This window comes from Sitodiplosis mosellana, unplaced genomic scaffold (assembly GCF_009176505.1).
Source record: "Sitodiplosis mosellana isolate CC-2019 unplaced genomic scaffold, AAFC_SMos_1.0 Smas_scaffold_4, whole genome shotgun sequence".
Taxonomy (NCBI): Eukaryota; Metazoa; Arthropoda; class Insecta; order Diptera; family Cecidomyiidae; genus Sitodiplosis; species Sitodiplosis mosellana.
The window spans coordinates 1,319,319-1,341,722 of NW_022595247.1; the positions used below are offsets into that span (position 1 = coordinate 1,319,319).

The 22,404-nt window shown below is 37.7% G+C and overlaps 2 protein-coding genes across 8 annotated transcripts in view; both read right to left on the reverse strand.

The window, feature by feature from the left end:
• LOC129566656 (serine/threonine-protein kinase svkA) overlaps positions 1 to 22,404 on the reverse strand; it is a 103,683-nt gene that overhangs the window by 48,591 nt on the left and 32,688 nt on the right. Inside the window, exons 1-2 of one of the 7 annotated variants that reach the window (XM_055442779.1) lie at positions 19,908 to 19,989; positions 15,424 to 16,014 (exon numbers count right to left, since the gene is read on the reverse strand). The exons of 5 other annotated variants lie outside the window; for them this stretch is intronic. In XM_055442779.1, coding sequence (XP_055298754.1) covers positions 15,424 to 15,684 — 261 coding nt within the window. In that variant the 5' untranslated portion in view covers positions 15,685 to 16,014; positions 19,908 to 19,989. Of the gene's footprint in view, positions 1 to 15,423; positions 16,015 to 19,907; positions 19,990 to 22,404 lie in introns of those variants that run through there. One more of the 7 variants, XM_055442781.1, reaches the window with a different exon arrangement.
• LOC129566658 (uncharacterized) lies at positions 11,385 to 12,340 on the reverse strand. The gene is made up of 3 exons (XM_055442787.1): positions 12,193 to 12,340; positions 11,984 to 12,098; positions 11,385 to 11,837 (listed from the first exon to the last, which is right to left on the reverse strand). The coding sequence occupies exons 1-3, from the start codon at positions 12,205 to 12,207 to the stop codon at positions 11,560 to 11,562; spliced, it is 408 nt and encodes a 135-aa protein (XP_055298762.1). The 5' UTR covers positions 12,208 to 12,340; the 3' UTR covers positions 11,385 to 11,559.

Below are 22,404 nucleotides of genomic sequence, written 5' to 3' on the forward strand. Positions count from 1 at the left end.
CTTCACATTTTCTTGTCAGAGTTTGCATTTTATAGATTATATGGTACCGATTGTATTGTGTGTTGTGCTTTAAATAATGCGATGCATACGTTGACTCACTTCTATCTTTTTCTCTGTGTCTCTTTCAATGAATGCAGCAGAACGTGATGATGCATTTGAATGTGGAACCGCACTTCGTATGTCTCGAAGAAACATCGTCTAATCTGAAGATTTCTGGCGTTTGCATTCACATTTGACCGAAAACGTCAAAAGATGAATGCATAAACGGAACGGAATAAAATCGAGTTGAAAGAACGTTTCGGTTGAAAGGAAGCAATTTGTTTTTCTCTTTCAGAACGGGAAGAATGAGTGAAAGAGACGTAGATCCGGTCATGCATCTGGTTATATATGCAAGTGCATTGAATTTTAATGAGAGATGAATATTCATTTGGCTGAACAAACCAAATAGAGAGAGTGTCTCTTAAATTTTCGATAAAATTGTCGAGTGTGTCATTTTGCCATTCCGAATTTCCCGTCGGCATCTTTCAATCTCTCCATCAGATTCCGTTCCTATTCAATGGACGGTGATTTGTGGAAAAAGCATTTTCATATTATGTAATTTGAATGCAAAATTGATTATATGTGTACGAAAAATGGAGCAGAAAATGTTGGTTGAATAAGATTTTAATCAAAATTTCGTCGCTGTTTTTCGTTCGACTTATTTCATGGGTAATACCATACAATTTTGATCGATTTCATTGATTTTTTCCAGCATAAAAGCCGCGCGTGCATACGTACACACAAAAGTTATTGTCTGACAATGGTAATTCAGTGTTTTTTTTTTACTGTTTCGTTGCTATAAAATTAAATGCATTATCTGATCTCAATTATAACCTTTACAGAATCAGATAGAAAAAAGCCCACATTGTTTGAAATTTTGCATTGAATCGTGTATAATTTATGAATCATGTGTGTACGGGATATTTGAATGCAAATGGAGATTCAAATCGAGTACATATTTGACTTTTCTCCTTTGTAGCTCTTTTTTCCTGCTCTTTCTCTCTCTTCATATGTGCACACGGTTCGATAGCTGGCGCATTTGTGCGGCGATAAAAGCCAAATATGGCATATGAGTTCAATTGAAATGGTCGTAGACCGTCGTGTACCATGCTCCTTTCTGAACTATGCAAAAACGTGATCTTGATAAATAAACTAACAATTTAAAGTTAATTTGATTTTACTGGGCGCTCGTTCTCTCTTTCTCTCTCTCTCTCTGTGTGTGTGTGTCTCTCACCAGGTGCTCATAACTTTTTTCGCATACCGCTTTCCCAACCGTTCAGTTTACAAAAGGGAAGCAAAATTCTTGTAATTATTGCGATTTAGATAAGTTATTTAATTGTTTGTCGGTGACCATTCATTATATTGTGTTAACATTGGTTGATCGATAAAATCAAGTACACCAGACAGTGTTGAGTAAAAGCGAAAGTCTCTATTTGAATGCCAAAAACCAGCAACGGCAGCAACCACATCAACACCACATTTCAGACGCCACAGTTCATAGGAAAAATTGACGCCGAGAAGTGCGAAAAGTGAAAGGAAAACCGAAAAGAGTCTCTATTATTGAACGATACATTTTCATTCGTAGCCACTCGCAATTTTACGCTTTCAAATGAACCTGTCTATTTCCTTGTTTTTTCGAAGAATTACATGCCTCACACAATGTGGCTTGAATAATCTATTTGTCTTAGACGTATCGAGAGCAATTCATGCATAATCATTGCCGTACAGATGAAATGAATGCAAATTGCTTGCCATGCGAAACGTCGAGGATGATGGATCATGAATATATGATTGGATTTTGGGCAGTGAACGCGTCAACACATACAGTTGCAAGAGAAATTAGTTGCACGGAGGCAAAACGAACTTTTCCGTACTGTTCATTCGAATCGAATTGCGATGAAAATCTTCAGTTGCGTATGCGCTATGGTTACTATGCATGATCCCCACAAAAGGATTTATCGTGTAAGTATCTTCAAAAAATGCATCTAAGCGATAAATGCTAGTTCAATTCCGCAATTGAGTGGAACTAAGTCGGCAATTGAATTATTTGAATTTTGAAAAGTTCCCGGATTTGACTAGCCTCGAGGATAACAAGAAAAACTGATACAAGATCATCTCAGTTAACACCATGAATGTGTTTAATCAGTTTTAGCCATCGCAATACTTTTATGCATACTAAAAAAGTGCTTGAAAAAGTAGAAAATCGTGCTATGACTAGCGCAAGCCAATGCTAATTCCAATGCATGAATTAAAGACGAACCAAACAAAAAACAAACGAATCGATCAGAAACTCGGCTGGCAAACATTGGCATTCGAATTTGAGCTCTCCATAGGAAAATGTAAAGTAGCTTGAGAGCGTTTATGTTGTTGCTGTTGCCATTGTTGGATGTCATTAATAATTTTGCCTACATGTTCATAAAATGTGGGTTCAATAAAATTACACGCGATAGAGCTGGCGGATTGGATACATATGATCGACGTAGAAAATTACATGGTTGTCAGAGTGAAATTACAGAATATTTGTAATTTAATTGAACTGGATCGACGCACAACCGTCTATATCAAACGAATAGGTATTTGCGCGTGGTGTATTTGCGCTGTCATAATTTGCATATATTTTAAACGGCGTTGGCTTTTACTTTGATCGTACCAGCCGAATGACTGACTACATGATAGACTGATTTAGCACACTTCATCCGACACTTTTCGTCATCATTAGTGCACGAAAAAAAAAATTGAGCACTTGAAGAAAATTCCATTCTGCATTCGCGTGCCAACGGCATGAATTGTGAAAGTTTCACATATACTATGTACAATGGTACGGTTATAATCTTCTATTTCTATTGTATTTGTTGAGTTAATGAATTTACTTCTTCCAAAACTTACCCTTCGGTGCACGTTCTACAAATCGTCGATTTGACGCGCATTAGAATGAAGGTAGAGAAAGAGAAACACTCACCTGAAACGAGACAAAAGGAATCAAATGATATTATTATACAATGCTCATCAAATATTGCCGGTTGTTGGGGAATTATTTTCGGTATAAAGTTAAAGTGCTGCGGCAAGCAGAGATTTGTGCGCTCAACACAGACACCAGTTCAAATTCGTAGTATGATGAGTTTGCTTTCAATGCAAATTCTCAATTAAAAAGCAACACACAGCGTATAGAAAATTGTTGCGCTACTTCAGCATCCCAAAAATCACTTTCGCACTGGAGCACACACAACTGATGAATCAGCTGAAATCATAAACGATTGTTTGTGTTGATTCTTTCGATTTTCGAGAGTGTTGCCACTTCTCCTTTTTTACGTAATTTCCATTGGATTTTGTGGTTTCGAACAATGTTTCGCTTTGATTATGCATCCATAAGTCTCGGCATCGAAACAATAGAGAGAATAGCTACACTGATTTTAAATGAATTAATCTCTTTTCCGCATTTTATTTTTCAAAACAACACATCCCAATGTGTGCGTATGTTTTTGGGCTTGATGAATAACTTTTCACATTCCATGAATAATATTTGTATATTTTTCGTTGATTTCATTACTGGCACTTCTTCTTTTGATATCAAAAGCATGATTCTGATGTTCACTCTTATCCCTCTTCAACACTCTGTTGATATTCCGATAAGCAAACGGCGGCGGCGACTTTCAATACCGAAATTAAATGTCATGCACTCACATTATTCATTCTGTTTGAATTACGCGCGAGAAGCGACAGCAACAGCAATGAACGGATCAAAAAGTGATGAAGAGTGAGAGATGAAGCCGAAAAATATTCCGAAAAAGTAATGTAAGAAGTAAGTGCTTTTTCTCGTTCAATATGCACTGGAATCGTTCATGCATAAGATGATGTGGCAACTTCTGCCACATCACTGCGAGACCGATACCACCGTTTACCGCTTTGAATGTGGCGAAAAACACAAAGCATGTGACGCGCGATCCGGGCTTAGAAAACTTTATTAATTAAAAGTTGTTGTGTTTTTTGTGATGAATTATGCATTAATTACAGTGGATATTGATAGTTCGACACTTTTCTCTTGGAGTAGCAAAGTGCGTTTTTCGTCCAACATTACGAGAAATGATTATATGATGCAGTGAAATGTGTATCGTTTAACGTATTTTCTCTAACTATGGGAGAAAAACTGTAAATTCCATTGAAAATGTGCAATGTTACAACTTTGTGTCCAGCAAATTAATTTCCCGTCTTTAGCATACTTTGTATATATGATTTCGAAATGCAAAAAATCTCTAAATAAATAAGCGCAATTTATATGTTGACCTTTCTTTGAAGTTTCAAGTCGAGCTTTTAACGCACATTTAAATGTCATTTAAAATTCTAAGATGTGAAATGTGACTATACACAAACACCATAAATTTTCCCATCGAAATAGCATGCCAGCGCATTGCTGAATGTGTGGTGGCTTAGAATGAACCAAACCGAAGGATACCGCTCAAGACTACCCAAGCAAATTTTATTTCATAAAACTAAATGCACTCACTTTACGGGGGCAATTAGTTCGTTTCATCGCATGTTTCACACAAGCATCACTCTCATTTCTGAATGTGCCGCAAACGCTTTTGGCTTTTGCTTCAGCAAATGCATCTCTACTAATTTACTCATTCATCTACAGCTGAAACAAGAGTTTAAATAATTAACCTGGTTGTGCTCTGTGTACTCTGCGTCTCTGACAAGAGCGAGTGCGAGGGAAGCATGTTTGAGCACATCGTCAGTTTAACGACGATCGTTAACATCATCATCATCATTCATTCAATGCATCAATCCGATTAAATCGCTTGCAGCGTTAGCATGTCGACACCAAATATTTTAAGTAACTAATTGTTAATTTGTAGATTGTGCAAACATTTTTCCATTAGCTTGTTTACAGTTGCTGAAATACAAAAGTAGTGCCACTACTGCTACTGCTATGCAATTTGTCGGTGGAAAATTTTCATGTTTTTATTGACACACATTCAAAAAAACAATATTTGCAGTGCAGCGAGAGAGAGAGAGAGAGTCGTTTTCGTTCATCTCATCAAATAAAGTGAGTGACAGTGAAAGCGCAAATGGAAGAAAACTCATAATAATCATATAAATTTGCATCAAAATTTTGGACATTGCTCTAACGAATCTGTTAAATGAGTTTTCACTATTACCAAGTGCTTTGATTCAATGAAATAAACGATATTATCCGTGGAACACAGGTGCCCCATTTTTCGTTTCTCTTCAAGAACTGCGCAAAAACTGTTTCGATTAACAAAGTCGATATTACAAAATCCAATATCATTCTTCCAGCCAATCAACTCGATTACATGCTGACAGTTTCCATTTTCTCTTTGTTTTTATTTCTGCACTTTTCCTGAATTCAACTTCTGTTCCTGAATTATCTTCTCATCCCGAATTCAACTGACTTCGCTCCCCGTCTTCGAACGAAACAAAACGAGCTACTGAACGATTAAAACCAGCAAAATATTCTATGTCGAACAGCATTTAAAATTGGATTTTATTATTATAGCTGCTGCGTTGTTGTTGTTGTTGGTTTCCATCAAAATAAAATGTCACATTTTGTCTCGCTGATAATAACCAAACCAAGCGAAATGCGTTAGCGCTAACTTTCTAAAGTTTGTTTACGCGAAAAACATTTACGAGTACTTGTGCGCACTCGAATGCGAATGACAAAAGAAGTATTTTCCATTTCCTAGATTACGTGTTTATTCGTTGTTTTTGTTTTTTATATTTCTCTTCCGACATTCGCTTCCCGCATCATCCTCCGTCCGTGGATAAAAATGGTGACAACAATTCAAATTAAAAAGGAAATTTGTAGCCACCGCTTGTGTAACCACCAAAAGGAATTGCGATGAAACTGCACAATATACAAAGTTTTTCCACATTCTTTTGTGTGTGTGTGTCTGCATGAGACAAGGATGTTTGAACATGTGGCTTATCCTGTCATGTGATTGATAAAAGACTGCAAAAACGAAACATCAGATTCGAAAATTATCTTCTCTTACTCTCTTAAGTTTAGCGCAAAGACTTCAGTTGCTGGAATCGGTTGTGAGATATTTGTGTATGTTTCGTTTGTAATGTTCGAATTAAAGCGAAAAAGAAAACTCCAACCGCCTGTAATAATATGCAGAATGTGAGAAAGTTTCTGTTCATTCTTTGGGTTGTTGTTCTTCTGCTGTTGTGTTGAGATTGTCTTTGTTTTGGATGGGTGAGAGAGCGTGATTTTTCATGCATGGATTTTCTTCTTCAAAACCAAGAAAAAGAAAGCATTCTGCTCTCGGGTTGACAATGGACCGAATTAAAAACAGTGTGTTGCTTAGCAAGAACAATCCCTTTTCGAAACAATCACAATAACAATCAAGCAAACTTTGAGATTCCATCATACGTGTGGAAAAAGTTTTCAGTCGATTTTGTTCCAGCACATTTACAAATATTTTCACTAAAGTCTCCCTTTTCTCACTAGTTCGAGTGGAAAAAAAAGAGAGAAACAAACTTGAATACGAAGAAGAAAAAAAAACTGTTAAAACAAAGTACACACAACATCGCACGGCTTGTGTGCGCAAGCCGAGTGAATGGGATGCGGCAAAGAGTTAACTGTGCACGTGTAGTATTATCGGTTGCGTCTCATTAGTTGCAATTATCGTAGTTGTTGTTGTTGGTGCTAGTGCTGCTGCTGCTGCTGCTGAAAACCAAGAGCATCTCAAGTTTTGCCCCAATGAGGTAAAAAGCGTCAACACCAAATAGCTGCTATTCGGCAAAAGTTCCTTTGTATCCGTATGTGTGTGTAAGTGTAAAATGTACACACAACTTCTTTTTGATTTGTGCGCGCCCAAGAGAGAGTGAGTGAGAGAGTATGAGACTGCACCAAGGCTATTCACTGAATAGTATTCACAGCGTCAAAATGTGTAGCGCGTGTTAGTGTGTGCTTGTGTGACACAGAATTAGAATAATGTTCAACTTTAATACCGCTGAAAGCATCTCGAGATCATGAAAATGGATAAAATAAGGCACACAATGTGGTCGGATGAATATTAATATGGCGCACCCTTTTGTGTATGTGTATGGCAGTTTTTCTTCTTGATATGTTTTTTTTGCCGTTCTCAATAAATATCCACCCATCTCCTCAAACAATGGCAAAAATGTGCGGTGCTTTTAATTATTTTCTCATTCATTTTATACTATTTTTAGATAACAACAACGAGAAAAAAAAACATCCTCCACTTTTTGAGGCGCTTGAAACGCCATCATTCACCTTCACGATCCACTCTATCGATTTTACAAATTGAAACGACAGCAGCAAAACCAAACATGACGCTGTGTAACATTGAATGATAAAGTAAAGTGCAAATGCAGTACGGCTTGTACAGGCGGCGACAACAGCAAGACAAAAAAAAGCACAAGCTTTCAATTTCCTTGTGGGATTCTAATAAAAATTTCAACTTCAAAGGCAGACAGTCACGTTTGGCAGCGAAAAAAAAGAGACGAAGACGACGAAAGACAACAGAATGCAGCGTCGAGTGATACTGTGTTAAGTTCAGTGTAACGTTATTGTTTATATTTTCCTCGTTGCGCATATTAAGTGGGATTTACGTTTGGAATTTGACTGCGTGGCAACATCTTTCATTCGTTGACTTCGCGATTTTATCTGCATAGCTTAAATGCTTGTTACAACAGCAGCAGCAGCAACCGTGAGAGATGTTCGCTAAAAACGCAAAACTTCATCGGACAAAGTAATGTTGTGCGCGCGGCGCGTTCTCAATGGAAACAAATAAGAATAAAACATTATGGCAACGAAGTAAATTGTGTGTATGTGTGTTGAGAACAGGAATTGCAGAACAAAGCAGAAACACTTTTTTGCGCAACAAGGAACAGCAAATGGTACAAAATATGTTGACTCATTTTCTTCACTTTGACAAAAGATCGAATTGAAAATTTGCTATTTTCAGCTCGAAAAGAGTGCAAAAAAACGACATGCTCAATTTTTTCCTATAACAAAGTATACTGCATACGCTCCGCTCAAACACACACACACACACGAATCGAACTAGATGGCTCATAAAGAGTTTTATTCTTCCTAGTTCAACATCAGCAGTTTTTTTTCTATCTCTCCGTCTCGTTCCGTTTATGAACCGATAAAAGGGGCTAAACGTTGCGAACCGAGCATATGGCGCATTAGTGTAGAGAGTAACGAGTAGATACTTCAAGATGAAGGTCACAATAAACTTTGTATTGAACCAACCAAATTCAAAATTAATGAAATGAACTAGTTATTAAATATTGAATCACGTCAGTTAGTGATTTGGTTTAGTGCGCATTTGTGCGCGGGGCCGATGCAGAGCGAAGAAGAGAAAGGGAGGAAGGGAGAGAGAGAGAGAGAGAGGGAGAAAAGGCGCGCGACAATGCGAACGGCATCGTTTGATACGGGTATCCTTCTGTTAGTCAATGTGACATAATTCTGTTAACCATGAGCCGATGTAAAAGCACATCCGATGGGGATTTTTGGAATGCAAGTCCATGGCAACACGTGCCGCTTCGTTGGTTTATCCTTTTAAAGTTTTAAAATAGATGCACGCTTTTGCCAAAGCGAACCGTCTCTGCTCGATCATGGCATTCCAGCAATAACAGAGCAACAGCAAAACAACGACAACAAAAATGCTCTAGGAAACCTTTTTACGTGGATTTTTTTCTCTGTGTGTTTCAAAAATAAATTTTAATCCAGATCAGATGTGAAACCCAACGCCAACACGTCTCATGAAAATTTTATTTTTACCCCATAGTAGGAAGAAAGAAAAAAACAACAACCGAATCGTGTTTCACCGTCAAAACACTTGAAAATGACACCGTTGAAATTAATTATTCGCAGATTGTTGTTAATGACAGTACAAATCGCCGATATTATTGTAATGAATTCACCTGTGGGCTATTAAGCCCGTTCTGCTTCTGTTTTTTTCTCTCTTTCTTCTTGAGCCAGCCGAAAAGTATACATGTCAAACCGTAATTAATGCATTACATTATTCAGATACCACTCAATGTATTTAGATGTGGGATGGCTGGGAAAGTGCTTTTTCTTATTCGCAGCTCCGATAAAAACATTGACGTGACTGCGAGAGGATTTCTCACAAACATTGTATCCATTTTTGTTTGTATTTGGCTCAGGTTTTGCGCGACAAACTTTATTCAATCAAGTAAATTACGAAGAGCACACGCGGCAATCGCAGGATATTCACATTTTGTTTTGTGGTTACAAGTGTGGAAAGCTCTCGATGCTTTGTTTTCACTTTATATCACCGCATTTTTCTTGCGATCTGGGCATCAACATTCATTTGGAGAATTGCCTTAATGTGTTCTAGCGCTCGTTTGCAAAGCCACACACACACACACACACACACACACACCGATTTAAAACTGGGAAAAAAGCGAGCGCGCACGAATGAGAAGCTGGCAAAATCCGCCATCGTGGGAATATTCAGCACATGTTGCTAACGTGCAACATGTTAAGCACATTAAAAATTCACATGATTTGTTGTCGCTAGTTGTGAGAGCGCCAGTCACATATTCTCTTTCACTCTCGCTCGGCTCTAGTCGACCGAAACTTTTAGTAAAGATATAAAAATGGACGACGGCACATGTTAATGCAACATGCGAACGAGGGAGGCGAATAAAGGAATATAACGGAAAAAATTATGGCTAAATTTTAAAATTGTTCCCATCATGCACATAGTTTTCTTGGGGAATAAGCTGTTTTATAGATTCAAAGTTTGCCCGTTCAAATGCTTACTAATGCAACGGCACTCTGCCGCTTTTTTCTCTCCACATTATAAGAAAAGTTTTTCGTTCGCTCGGCGCGCTCTTGCCAAAAAAAATTGACGTCGACATTTTTTTTCCCTGTTCACTCTCTCGGTGCGCTTGTGCTCCGTGTCGTCCGCAACTAAGGCAAAAATGCGCAGCAATTTGTTTCGTCAAACTGAAGTTTTAAACACACGACGAGTAATGTCGGAATTTTTTTTCGAACATCCCACACGGTTTCCGCAAAGTACTTTATTTCCATGTTGTTTTTATTGTATGTGTAATGCACATTGTGTATGTATTTACCATTATCAACTTTAATCGGTGTTGAATCATCAAAAATCCATTCTAGATACGTAGTCTAGATTGACTTATCCATTTCCCCGCCTCAAACTCGAAAAACCCATCGAGAACGTTCCGGAACAAACCATACATACAATTTTCAAATTGTTATCAAGTATGTAAACAATTTCGTAAACTAAATATTTCATGGAAAAATACGAAATCGATTTCTAAATTTGACTACTGCTGCCGTTTCACTGCTGTGTCGCCGAGAGAACGCATTAACTATTCTTAGTACGTTCTCAAATTGGATGGTGGAGGAGTGTGAGAAACATACGGAGCGAAAGACACGTATGCTTTTGATATTTCAAGCGGAAATGTGTAATTGGCAGGAGCATTTTTTTAAAATAATTACTACTATCCTAAATTCAACCACGCAATAAGTGAAGCGGTTGAAGAGGTTCGGTTGTTGTGTGTGCGATGCAAAGTTTTAAATAAAATTATCACTTTTTATTACTCAATCACGCGTACACGTTTAACCCACACAATCAACTCTATGGGCCAAGTTCAATTTACTGTGAGAGTAAAATTGTGTGTGTCTCTGTGTGCGTTGTAGTGTGCGCAGGCATGCAAACTAATTGATTGATAATTTACTGAACTATTTCATAACCAAAAAGTTAAAACAGGAAAGTGGCTGGAAAATGTTCGTTGAATGGCCGTGGTCTTAGGGAGTTTGGTAGCGAGCAGCTTGTCGAATTTGAAATAGAATGCTAGGCGCATATTTTTGGCATAATTATGCGTGAATGAATGGGCGTTCATTAATAAGTGTTATTGAATACCGAGAATATTTCCAAAAAGTTTCGCCAAACTCGAAAGGACCGAGGCCAAACCATTTTTAGGGTTCTATGAGTGGATTTTTCTGTTTCATCTTTTTTTTCGTCTCGTTGTATTTCTTCAAAATTTTCGATGAACACGTGCAAATCAGCCACCTCCTATTTTATTCAAATTATGCCGAACAAACATGGATTTAATACCTAACAAATACTCAAACGAGAAAAAAAAACAACAACAACACACACAAATAACTATTTCGATTGATCGTCAAACCATTTTGCATATTGTGATTAGGTAAGATATACATGGATGACTTGACTCGCTCCACTCAGTAGAAACACACAAACTGTTGAAAAAGGGTAAAATCAATACGGCATATTGACTATAACGGTTTCGATTCAATGAACAGTTTATTGTATACGGTTACAAAATATATGGTGCAGCAATAGAAACGAAACGAAACGACATGTAATTAACTGAAGGGTGAACAGTAAATACAGTGTAGTAAATATATTGTAATGAGTATGAGATAGCGCGCACACGAGCCATCGGAAGCGGAGGCAACAGCAGTGTGGCCGAGGCGACTATTTGGCTCTTCTTTTTGTTGCTCTCTCAGTCGGGTGAGTAATTTGCATGCCAGGAAAATGCACCGTTTTGTCCAATGAGCGCCCCAAAATCTACATAATCTGCTTCGAATGCATCGAAATGGTGAGCTCGTATTCGGTTGTCAAGTTGCCGTTTCTTCTTTCGTTGGGTTTTATGTGGACGCCGTTGTCGTTGTCGTTTTCGTCCTTTTTGTGTCCGTTGCTTTCGTGTCTCGCCTTGGTCATGACTCACTATTGATTTTTCCAATTGAAGTTCCGAGCTCCTACGTCGTTTGGCATCGACCACTTCAAAAATAAACGAGAATTTTAAGAAAACACGAACGATTTCGTTCGGAATTGAGAATGAGACACACAGAGAGAGAGAGAGTCTGTGTGTTTGCGTGCGTGCTAGAAGAGCAATTTTCCAACAGAGCAAATGCGCAAATATTCACCTGATTTGCCACTTTCAACCTCGTCGTTTTCTCGATTCGAGATCTCGGTTGGCGGCCATCGACAATTGACACCTATTGCAATGTACACGATTAGCACCCAACTGGCACACATCAACTGTATATTTTTGAAATGATGACATATAGATTACGCTCAACGAAAAATAAACATGCAATTTCATTAATACAATTAACAATGCGCCGTCACTTACACGAAATAAATTCATCAAGCTTTCTTAATTGACGTGCTCACTTTCGAATAAATGTCGCTAGATATTTAAATGAATTTCACACACAGGGGGAAACAAACTCAAATATGCTAGCACGCCGAGCAGTGGTGTAATTTGCGAAAAACCGTCTGTCAACTTGACTCAAACCAAACTAAAGCCACTGCTCACATTTTGCTAGTGAAAATGCTTGCCTGCTGAAAATAAGGGGAAAATCCATCTCCAAGATGAAATGATCTCTTTTTTTAGCCGCTCTCTCTCGCACTTTGCAGCCGGATTATAGTGATTGGTTGAATTTTTTATAACAAAAACTTGAGACTTTTGATTGAATTTCGGTTGTGTGTTGGTTTTTTGTTTGCTGTTTTGCACACTTTCTCATTTTAACGGTGGTCTGGATTTCCGTTCGTGCGCATAACAAACGAGCTCAAGAAAAGTAAATCGAATTTGGAGGAAAAAAAACTCTAGAATAAACAACAAAAAAAACAAGGAAACTAGTGGGGGGCAATGACAAAAAGACCAACACCAATAGTTTACCCGTTTCCTCTGCAGCCGGTAAATGCATTTGACGTAAATCTAATCAATCACAGCCAACAAATGTCGAGTCTTTTTTTAAAAATTTAGTCGAAATGGTTGTTGTTTTTTTTGTCGCTGGGTTTTTGTTTTGCGTTCGATCGAAATGAAAATATTGCCGTAATAATTGGTTTTCTTCGTTTGTTTCTCTTTCTCTTGCACTCGACGCTTTTCGTTCTAGCGCAATGAACTTTTGGAATGTTTGTTGTGTGCTTTTTTCATTCATTGTTGCTGGTGCATTTTTGTTCGGTTCGTTTTGCGTGATCCAATTTGATAATAATGGAGAGAAAAACAGAATTTAATTTAAAATAACTTGCTTGTTTGCGACATTCACACTCGAAAAAAGAAAAAAAAATATATTTCAAAACTAAAGAACGATAGAACGGGTGAACGAGTATGAGATGGTGTGATATAGAGAGAGAGACTTGTAGTTGGTCTAAGACTTGAACAGATACACAAAAACACAAAACTTGGTGCTATCGTTTGCAAAAAGTTTTGCATCAAAAATGATCTGGATGTTGGACTTTTGCGCGAAACAATTGTAAAATGGCCAGAGAGCGCATAAGAGTCGTTTGATGCAGATGGTAGAAGTCACCAATCGCCTATGATAGCCCTAAAATACTTGAAAACTTCTTCGTGCTGAAAAATCATCGCTTGTGTTTTTTCCGCCTCAAAAGCCCTTCAAAACACATCTCTGGGCTTGTAGAATGAAAAAAAAAATCGCTTTTTCAAAAAAAAACTTTCAATGGGAAAGTTATCGAGCCGAAGATAGAGTGAGGCGCACAACGACATAAAGAATTACATTAAAAGCAGCAACATCAACAGCAGCCCACCAAGTGGTGTTTCTTTCGTACTCATCGAGTGTGAACTCATTTGCACAGAAAACGCCTGTAACGCTACACATACTTTTTTTTTCTTTGCTCTGTTCGTTCGTGCCGATGTGAAACTAGAGTACGTTACCTGTCTTCTGCTTTGCTATTCTGTTTCGGCATTTATGTAGCATCACCAACACAATTCATACATAAATGTTCGCCCAAGCAAAATCCAAATGAAAAGCAAGAACATTTTTTTTATAAAATACGTAAATCTGACGATGTGAAATCAAAGAGACATTCATTTTTGCTCGGGGAATTCATGACACGTAATAGGATAAAGTAAAAAAAAAATGTGAAACGGACGAAAATCAAACGTGTACAAACATTGGAAATGGACTTTTGTGGAAACAGCAAGTGAGAATGAGAAGGAGGGAAAAAAGTTGTATAAAACTGAATTTGAGAGTTGAAATTTTTCCAATGTCATTTTGTGTTTATATGAAGCGACTAGACGCTAGACGACACCAAAGTATGTGACGGCCAACAATTCGGGGATTATATGAGCTCTCATTGACACATACACACATTGCAAGTTGAATGAACAGTGAGCACACATACACTGCAACATTTATTTGCCCATCGCATAATATCGAATGAACACGAGAGAAGTATCTCTCAATCGGTATGTTTGCTCGAATGATGGGACAGAGTAAGAGTGGGAGAGAGAGAAAAACTGGGAGAGCGTATAAGAAAAATCGAAACTAATATTCATGCCATCCATCGGGTTTGGGGTCGAATACTGAAAATTTGTGGATTATTGATGTGCTGCGAATTTGTTTGCATTTCCATTTCCACCGACGGGCACGTATTGAAAATTTGCGTGACGAAAATCAAGACAATATACTTCCAACGTATCTTTCCTCCAGATTGAACTCACGGAAAGCAGATTAAAACACTTGCCAATCGGAAGAGAGATGTCAACGTTCAGTATCTGTAAGTGTGTGAGTGTGTATCCTTGAGCTGAAAAAAGCCAGGCATGCGAGTGAATGAAGGGAGTTGTCTTTGAAAGTGTCTCTTTTATGAATGGTGTGTGACGGTCTTTTTCGTCGGCAGAGACACACTTTTCGCTTCAGTAAACCTCATAAAGTCCATTTTCTTCGGGCATATGTTTACTTTCGTTGTGTCACAAAAGCGTTGCGAAATCATCCTGTTCTATTCATTGAAATCGATGTAATCCTCACTGATTCCCAACCCACTCAAATATCGCTCTTCTTTTTTATGCTGTTTCTTTCGATTGATTTAGGCTAACGAAGTCAGCGCGATGTTTTTTTTGTCATCTTTTTGAAACAGACTTTTTTTAAAAACTTCGAACAAATACTTAAAAAGAAGTTGAAATAAAAAATACGCTTTGCGCCGAAGAATGCTCAGCAATGGAGACAAATAGTTACGAAAGAAAAAAAAAGTTTTACATTACACGTCCCTGAAGTGCAATTGTTTGAAAAGTTCGCTTCTTTTTTTTTTCCATCGTCACAAATTGTATATTTGCACAAGGAAGTATTTGGCATTTTGTTTTCCCGTTTCGCTGTCGAAACTTTTTTTTTTCTCGTCATTAAAGCAACAACTGTTTTTATATTTCCAATCAATAGTTTTCGGAGACAATGTGATATCAACGCAAGCGAACGAAAAAAAAAAGTTCGTTTTAAGAGCATGAATTGCACACAGACAACAAATGAAACGTAATCCAAAATCAATTTAATACAACAGAAAATCGAATACGTGTCTTTTTTCTTGCTTCAATTTCACTAATTGCAAACATTCAGTCATAAGTAATTACCAGTGAGGACAAAGTGGATGTGGTGTTGAATGGTTGTCCAGAGATGCCATTCCGTAGGTTGTTGTTGATGATGGATGTCTCAAAACCACCACTATCATCGTAGATGTCTGTGGGTGCGGCAGCATTGGCAGTCGATGTGATGGTGCTGCTGCTGCTGTTGGTGGTGTTGGTCGTTTTTTTGTTGTTGACGGTGGTGGCATTTTTGGAATTATTCCCATTGTTACTATTTTTCGATGAGAACGGAGCTTTTTGGAATACCATCGCAAAACCACCAGGCGATGGCTGTTCCTCAGCTCCGTGCACAGCACGCCAACGACGAAATATTGTTAGACCGATGATTAACTTTAAAATCGCGACCAACTTTTAGCCAGCGACGACCGCACGTTCGCTGGCTTATTTTTCAACTTTGTTTTGGTAGTCTGTGGAATTGTTTTTTCCCTTTCTATAGAGCGAACTCTATTCTATCGCTGGCTTCATATTTTTTTTCGACGGATTTTTTTTTAAACGGTTCAAAAATGAATTTTGATTGAAAATTCGTTTATTGATTTTATTGTCTACAGATTGAATGAAGCTGTTATAACTGTTTGATAACTATTATTTTCGAAGAAAAAAAAATGTATTGAAAATATGTGATAAAATTCAATTTTCACGCTTTTATTTCTGTTCATATCACTTCAATTCACACTGATTTCGGGATTCCGTCGAACATGTGTGTACATGTACGTGTACGTGTACTTGGCTGTATCAACTGTTCACATCGCATTCTCCGACTAACCACAAACGAGTCATAAAATAACAGCAAAAAGGCAACAACAGCAACAGCAAAAAAGCCGATGATTGATACTGTAATTCCAGAGATAAAAGGTAAAATGGTATTTTATGCTCGTAAAACACTCGTAATTGCCATACAATTTAATACTGAGCTATCAAATTGCAATCGAAATCGGTTTGGAAAACAATTGTAGCCCGAATGCCATACGAATCAATTATAAAATCATTGAATTATTCAGAGTTGTTCTTTTTTTTCTGGGTAATTTTTGTAAGTTCAGGCATATTCGAATATCGGAATATCAAACAAATTTCCCATTTATTGATTTTACAAACAACACGAGCGTTGTCTATTTGAAAATTGCCTCGCATACATACTCGGTCGCATACAATACAAATGCAGCAAACAAATGAGCATAAATGCATTTGAAATGAGCAAATATTGCCGCATCAACGGAGTAAAATCAATAGTGCAAACATACAGAATTTATAATTGTTTAATGCGAACCGAAGTCATATAATTCTCGTCAGTCTCGTCCTATTGTGTATATATGAATAACACAATTATAAAGTTATTCGTCGAATGAGACTTATCAGTGTGCAGAGGCACAATGTGCGATATTTTTCCACACACACTGGAGGAAACGAGACCATTTTCCTTTCAGCAGCAAATCCAAATATGTGTAAATTTCAATGCATCGACTTGAAGCAACATTTACATTCATAGACAGAAAGAGAAATAGAGAGAAAGAGAATCCATGGGATCATAGGGGTATTGCAACTACCATAAAATATATGTATTTCATCAAGTTTATCAAGCTCTTTCCAAGTTTATGCATAGTGTTGAACTTTTGTTCAAGCTCTACCATCGAAATGTACAGTAAAATAATTTACGGGCACGACGTAAGATGGCGTTTTTTCTGGTCAAAAAAGTTGCAATATCCCTTTGCATGGGATTTATATATATTTTCTGGGTGGATAACAGAGCAGCCCTTCACAGTCCAATATTGATTTATTATTATTTTGAACTTTTGAACTTTTTTCCAGTGTATTTAATCTTGTTGGATATATATACGGTTTTCTATGTCAATGCATTGTGCATGCTCTTCTTTGGACACACTGGATCCTCATTCTGTCTTTCGCTGTGATTTACGATAAAGAAGGTAGCTGCAGCTTATGTGAAACCAAGCCCAAAATGAATAATACGAGGTCATAAGCATTCATTTCACTTGGAATGTGAATCGATTTATAAAATCGAGAGAGACAAAAAGAGAGACCAAGACTAGCAAAGAGAGTATACGACGAGAAATCTTGAGCATTTTATTTCAAATATTGGTCAACGAGCTCTCACTCTCGCTCTCTCACACCCTTTTTTTCTTGCTCCATCTCTGTGTTCTCATTCAATGGGCACGAGTTTGAGCGCGTTTGATAAGTGTTGAATCAGCAGTTTGCTGTTAACAATACGTCATCACATTTGTCACGAGCACACAATTTGTCTTTCATCGGCGAATATTAAATGATAAAGGACTTTCAATGGCACAGTTGAAGGAAGCGGGTGCCTTTCGAAATTGGCCATATTTGTTTTGTTGCAGAAAGAAACCGAAACTAAGATGAATGGCCTGACGATTTGCAAGTAACACACTATACTATCTGTGCAGCCAAAATGATAATCATTTTCCAAGTATTCAAGCACAAAAGGATGTGATATTAAACTGAAAAGCAGCGCACGTAAAAAAATCAACTAACAAGATAAGAGAGTCGGAAGAGCGAAATAGAAAAATTGGATGGCGGAAAGAATTCCGAGCAGCAATTTTCGAAAAAATAAAAATAATGGAGAATATTGTCCGTTAGCAACTGAACGCGCTAAGCAACCCATTGTTTGCTTTATTACCAATACAAAAATCTCTAATACTAACACCGCATGAAGATTATTGTGTCTTTGCTTGCTTGCTTCCGTCTTTCCTTTCTGTCAAAATATATTATTAAAAAGGAGAATTGGGCTTCTTGGCGTCGCAAAAAGGAAAATGATAAGGCCACTGATAGGTACAGCATGATATTGTGAGAAAAAGCCCATGCAGTTTTCTTTTCTTTCGTTCTATTTTGCGTGGTTGTGGAACACTCGAAATCGGTTGTACTTTGTGCTATTGACTCTCTTCTGTGACAATAAAGCGGAAGAAATAAGCGCTTAATGTGCTGTGTGCTGTGGTTACAGCCTAAGTGTGCGACCGAGGGGGAAAAAAGGTTTTAAACTGCCGTTAATGTGATTTAAACGGGTTCAAATGATTTTTTTATTTTTCACTTTCAAACCACAAATAATCACTCCACGCCGGAGAACTGTCGTGATGTGAAACGTTTGCATACCGTTGGCTAACCAAACAAAAACAATTAAATTTACTTTTGGCGAGTTTTGTTTTTATTTTGTCGTTCGCGCTCTTCGTTATTTTTATGGCTTCGCTTTTTAGGAGGATTCGGTGCACTAGATTTTTTTTGGCGAAAGAATATATGCAAACGAGAGAATTTATTGTTCCAAACACGCAAACGAGGTAGCTCACTAACTCTCTCTCTCTCTCTCTCTCTCTCTCTCCTTCTTGCTTTTAATTTACGCATCAAATATTAACAACACGGGGAAAAAACATTTCCGTTTTAGCTTGTGTTGTGGTTGGTTTTTTTTCCCCTCATGCCGAATGACAAACGAATATATTGTTTGTTATGGTTTCAAAAATAAGAAAGGAAAAAACGTTCCGTGCTATTTTTCATTAGGTTTTATCGATTTACAGTCGCATAATTTAGTGTGTATTTTGAAATAAACAGGCTCATAGTGAAAGGCAGCCGCATTGCAATTTACTCGTTTGAATTCACACTGAAAAGTTCACTAATGCATAATTGCATTGTGCAAGAGTAACACACTTGGTTTGTGTACACGTCGATCTCTAACGACAATGACGACGACGACGACTGCCGAGAGACTTTGTGTACAACAATTTGAAACAACAAAACGCTTTTCCAACTGAATCGCTCTGCTAAGGCAACCGCTGAGTCATAGTGTAAATGGAAACTTCTTCTGTTTCAGCGGCAGTACAACAGCTTTTCAGCAAATACAAAATCCGACTTGTGATTTTTTTTATTGCATTTCGAATGAGTCATACCGGGGGACCGCCTTCGCCGTTATAAAAAAGCAGAGGAAAAACAAGCAGCAAAAATGAGCTCTCTTCAACATACAGACACTTTTTCACACATTCGCCGTTTCACAATATTTTCCTCATAAAGTATTCCGTTTGAATTTGAGTCGTGTGTTGGTTGTTTTTTTTCCTGTTATTGCTTTGATGCGAACTAGAAGTCGTGTGTGCTTTGATTTATTCATTAATTTTCAAGTTCAGCTGATGTGGCTTTACGGAGAATCGATCGAACAGTGAATAGACTTTGTGAACATTAATTTGATTTGTTCGTTCGTTTATCATCACAAAAATGCTCGATTCCAAGAAAAAAAAACGTTTATATGATATCGATAAAATTGATCCAATTTTGCTTTCCCCGAAAAAGGGACGGATATTGTGACAATGATAAAATTTCTTCACAATTTAAAAAATTCTGAATACACAACGAAAAAACTCAAACTGAACACACGTCGAGAAAACATACACAATACACACACTTTGTTCAACGCAATCGAACCGAATTCACTGCCGAAAATACTATGAATCACACAATATACACACAAATTGTTTCCTCTCCGCCTCCAGTCGAGCGATAATAAATAGCGAAATAATGACCGTTTCGTACCGGCAACGCAGATAGACTATTTTGATTTTGCTGTTAACTCTCGAATATAAGTCAATGATATGCGAGGTGCGATATGGGAATAACCATGGGAAATGAGTACGCTGGAAAGCGTTCTCAACCAAATTGTGGAAAATATGCTTGTTTTCTCACGATTCGTCCGTCGCTGGAACGCTGGTGATGATAAAAACACCGCTCCGTCGGAAACGCGCGCTTCAAGGGTATTCAATACTGTGCTGTGCTATATGTGAGCACTGTGTTTCGAGTCACCCTGTTCGACTGGCGAGGGAAATCATGCAATGCGTCATTAACAGCTCACTGTTTTCGTTTGCTATTTCAATGGCATTCCATGGAAATGTATCGTACAGTGCGCAGTAAGAACCACCATCAATACGTAAAGCTGTAAGATATGCCAGTGCAAAAACTGGAACGATCCAGTTATTTTGGATATTTATCCAACGAAGAAAAAAAAACAGTTGCTACTTGGTACGTGAAGGGGAAATTCTGGTGTAAAATGAGCAACACACACATATGCACACGGTCACAATGGCAATACACATTGCCTTTTCTTGTTTTCATTTTCCACGTTCACTTGCATTCAGATACGGAAAAAATGACCGTAAATGGTTTTGAAAACGCATCATTCGAGATGTGGTTTTAATGTTGTTGTACCGAGAGAAGGGCCGAGAAAAAAAAATCCTCAGTTTCTCCGAGAAGTTTTGTGTTTTGAATGGAAATTTGCATAAAATTATTTAGTTGACGAGAACTTGAGTCTATGAGGCATATATCAACACTTTATGGTCATTGTTCGAATATGGTGGAGACAAATACTCTTGTTTTTTTTTCTCGAGCATGCTACTAACTGTCTCATACGACACCATACATGAAACGATTGTTATGAACTCTGAACTAAAACTGGCTTGCAGGCAAATTTTACGTTCATCGTTCTGTTCCATTTTGCACTTACTGCATTTTACTGCGAAAATCATTCGTTTTTGCCCCATAGATTATGCGGAGTAAGTTTTCATCAAAAAATAATGGCCATTTTTAGTTGGCCACATCAGTAGATGTACAGAAAAAAGTGAAGCTTTTCATGCTATCTCTGATAAAAGTGGCTGTTTTTATGACAACCATCGGGATGGATGCGAATGCTGCATCTCTTTTATGTTTACACATGTTAAAAGCGATGGTGTTTGTCCATTGTCCAGACCAGGTAATTAACTCATAATCTACACGTTTTGCTCTATCCTGTCACAGTGAGTCGCAAAATTGACGTTGTGATTACCCAAAACTAGCTAGCTAGCAGAGCCCATCACTCGATTGAGTCAGCGAAGCATTAACAGCACAGCATAAATATTGCAAGCAACTTTATCCGCAAAATTTTCGCTCCACACACACACACACACACACACACCGTCTCTTTAAACCTCATATTCAATTCGTGATCGTGTTCTGTTCGGTTCCATGATATGCCTGCATATGTCATACATTTTCTACGGAAAATTTGTTAGTTCGAACGCGCGCGCACGCGAGAGCAAGCGAGTGACATGCGTTTCACATTTCGCTTGTGAGAACATGAATATATCGAACAAACACATAATAAACACAAACACAAATTTTAATAAAACATAATCGTTTGTGATTTATGGCAATCTTGTGCGAATTTCGCTCCGTGTTCAACTGAACAATGCGAAGCGAGAGATAGAAAGAGCGGGAGACAGACAGAGAACAAGAGAAAGATAGGAGAGCGTTTGTAATGTTTCGGTAACCTTTTGCAATTTCTCGCACATTCAAATCATCAGTATGTGGTATAATACATTATCTTCCTTTGGAGTTTATCACACAAATGAATAAAATTTATGGCGAGACATCATGTATGCGAAGCTAGCAGACGACAAGCGCCCGTTCGTGACGTAAATACATTTTCACACAAAACGCTGCCATCTCGAGAAAATTATTTCATTTTTTTAAGTCTTCCATTCGTTCATTCGTATGTGTTTTTTTTTCGTAGAAGACATTGAAATCCTTCATCAACACAAGCACCACCACGCGTGTGCATTACTCTGCGATCGCCTGTCGAGTTAAAGCATATCACATTTCCAAATATTATCTCAAAAGCAACGATTTATTTCATTTTTCACGGGTTTCCTGTTTTGATTCCATTCGCATGAACCCCATCCCGTTCGAATTTCAACCATAAAACAATTGTAAACGACAGAAAGCGATTAAAATGCTTAAGTTTTCACCATTTTCAACATCGTGTCCTCCATTTTCCATGCGATATTCATTTGAGCGGAAAATTTTTCTCATATTATTCCACTATTTATGAGCGAATTTTAGCACAACACTCAACTTCGCTTCTAGTTCACAAAGGCATGTCGAGGCACATATAAAGGTGTCAACGAACACGAACAGTTCGAAAAAAAGTCGAATTTT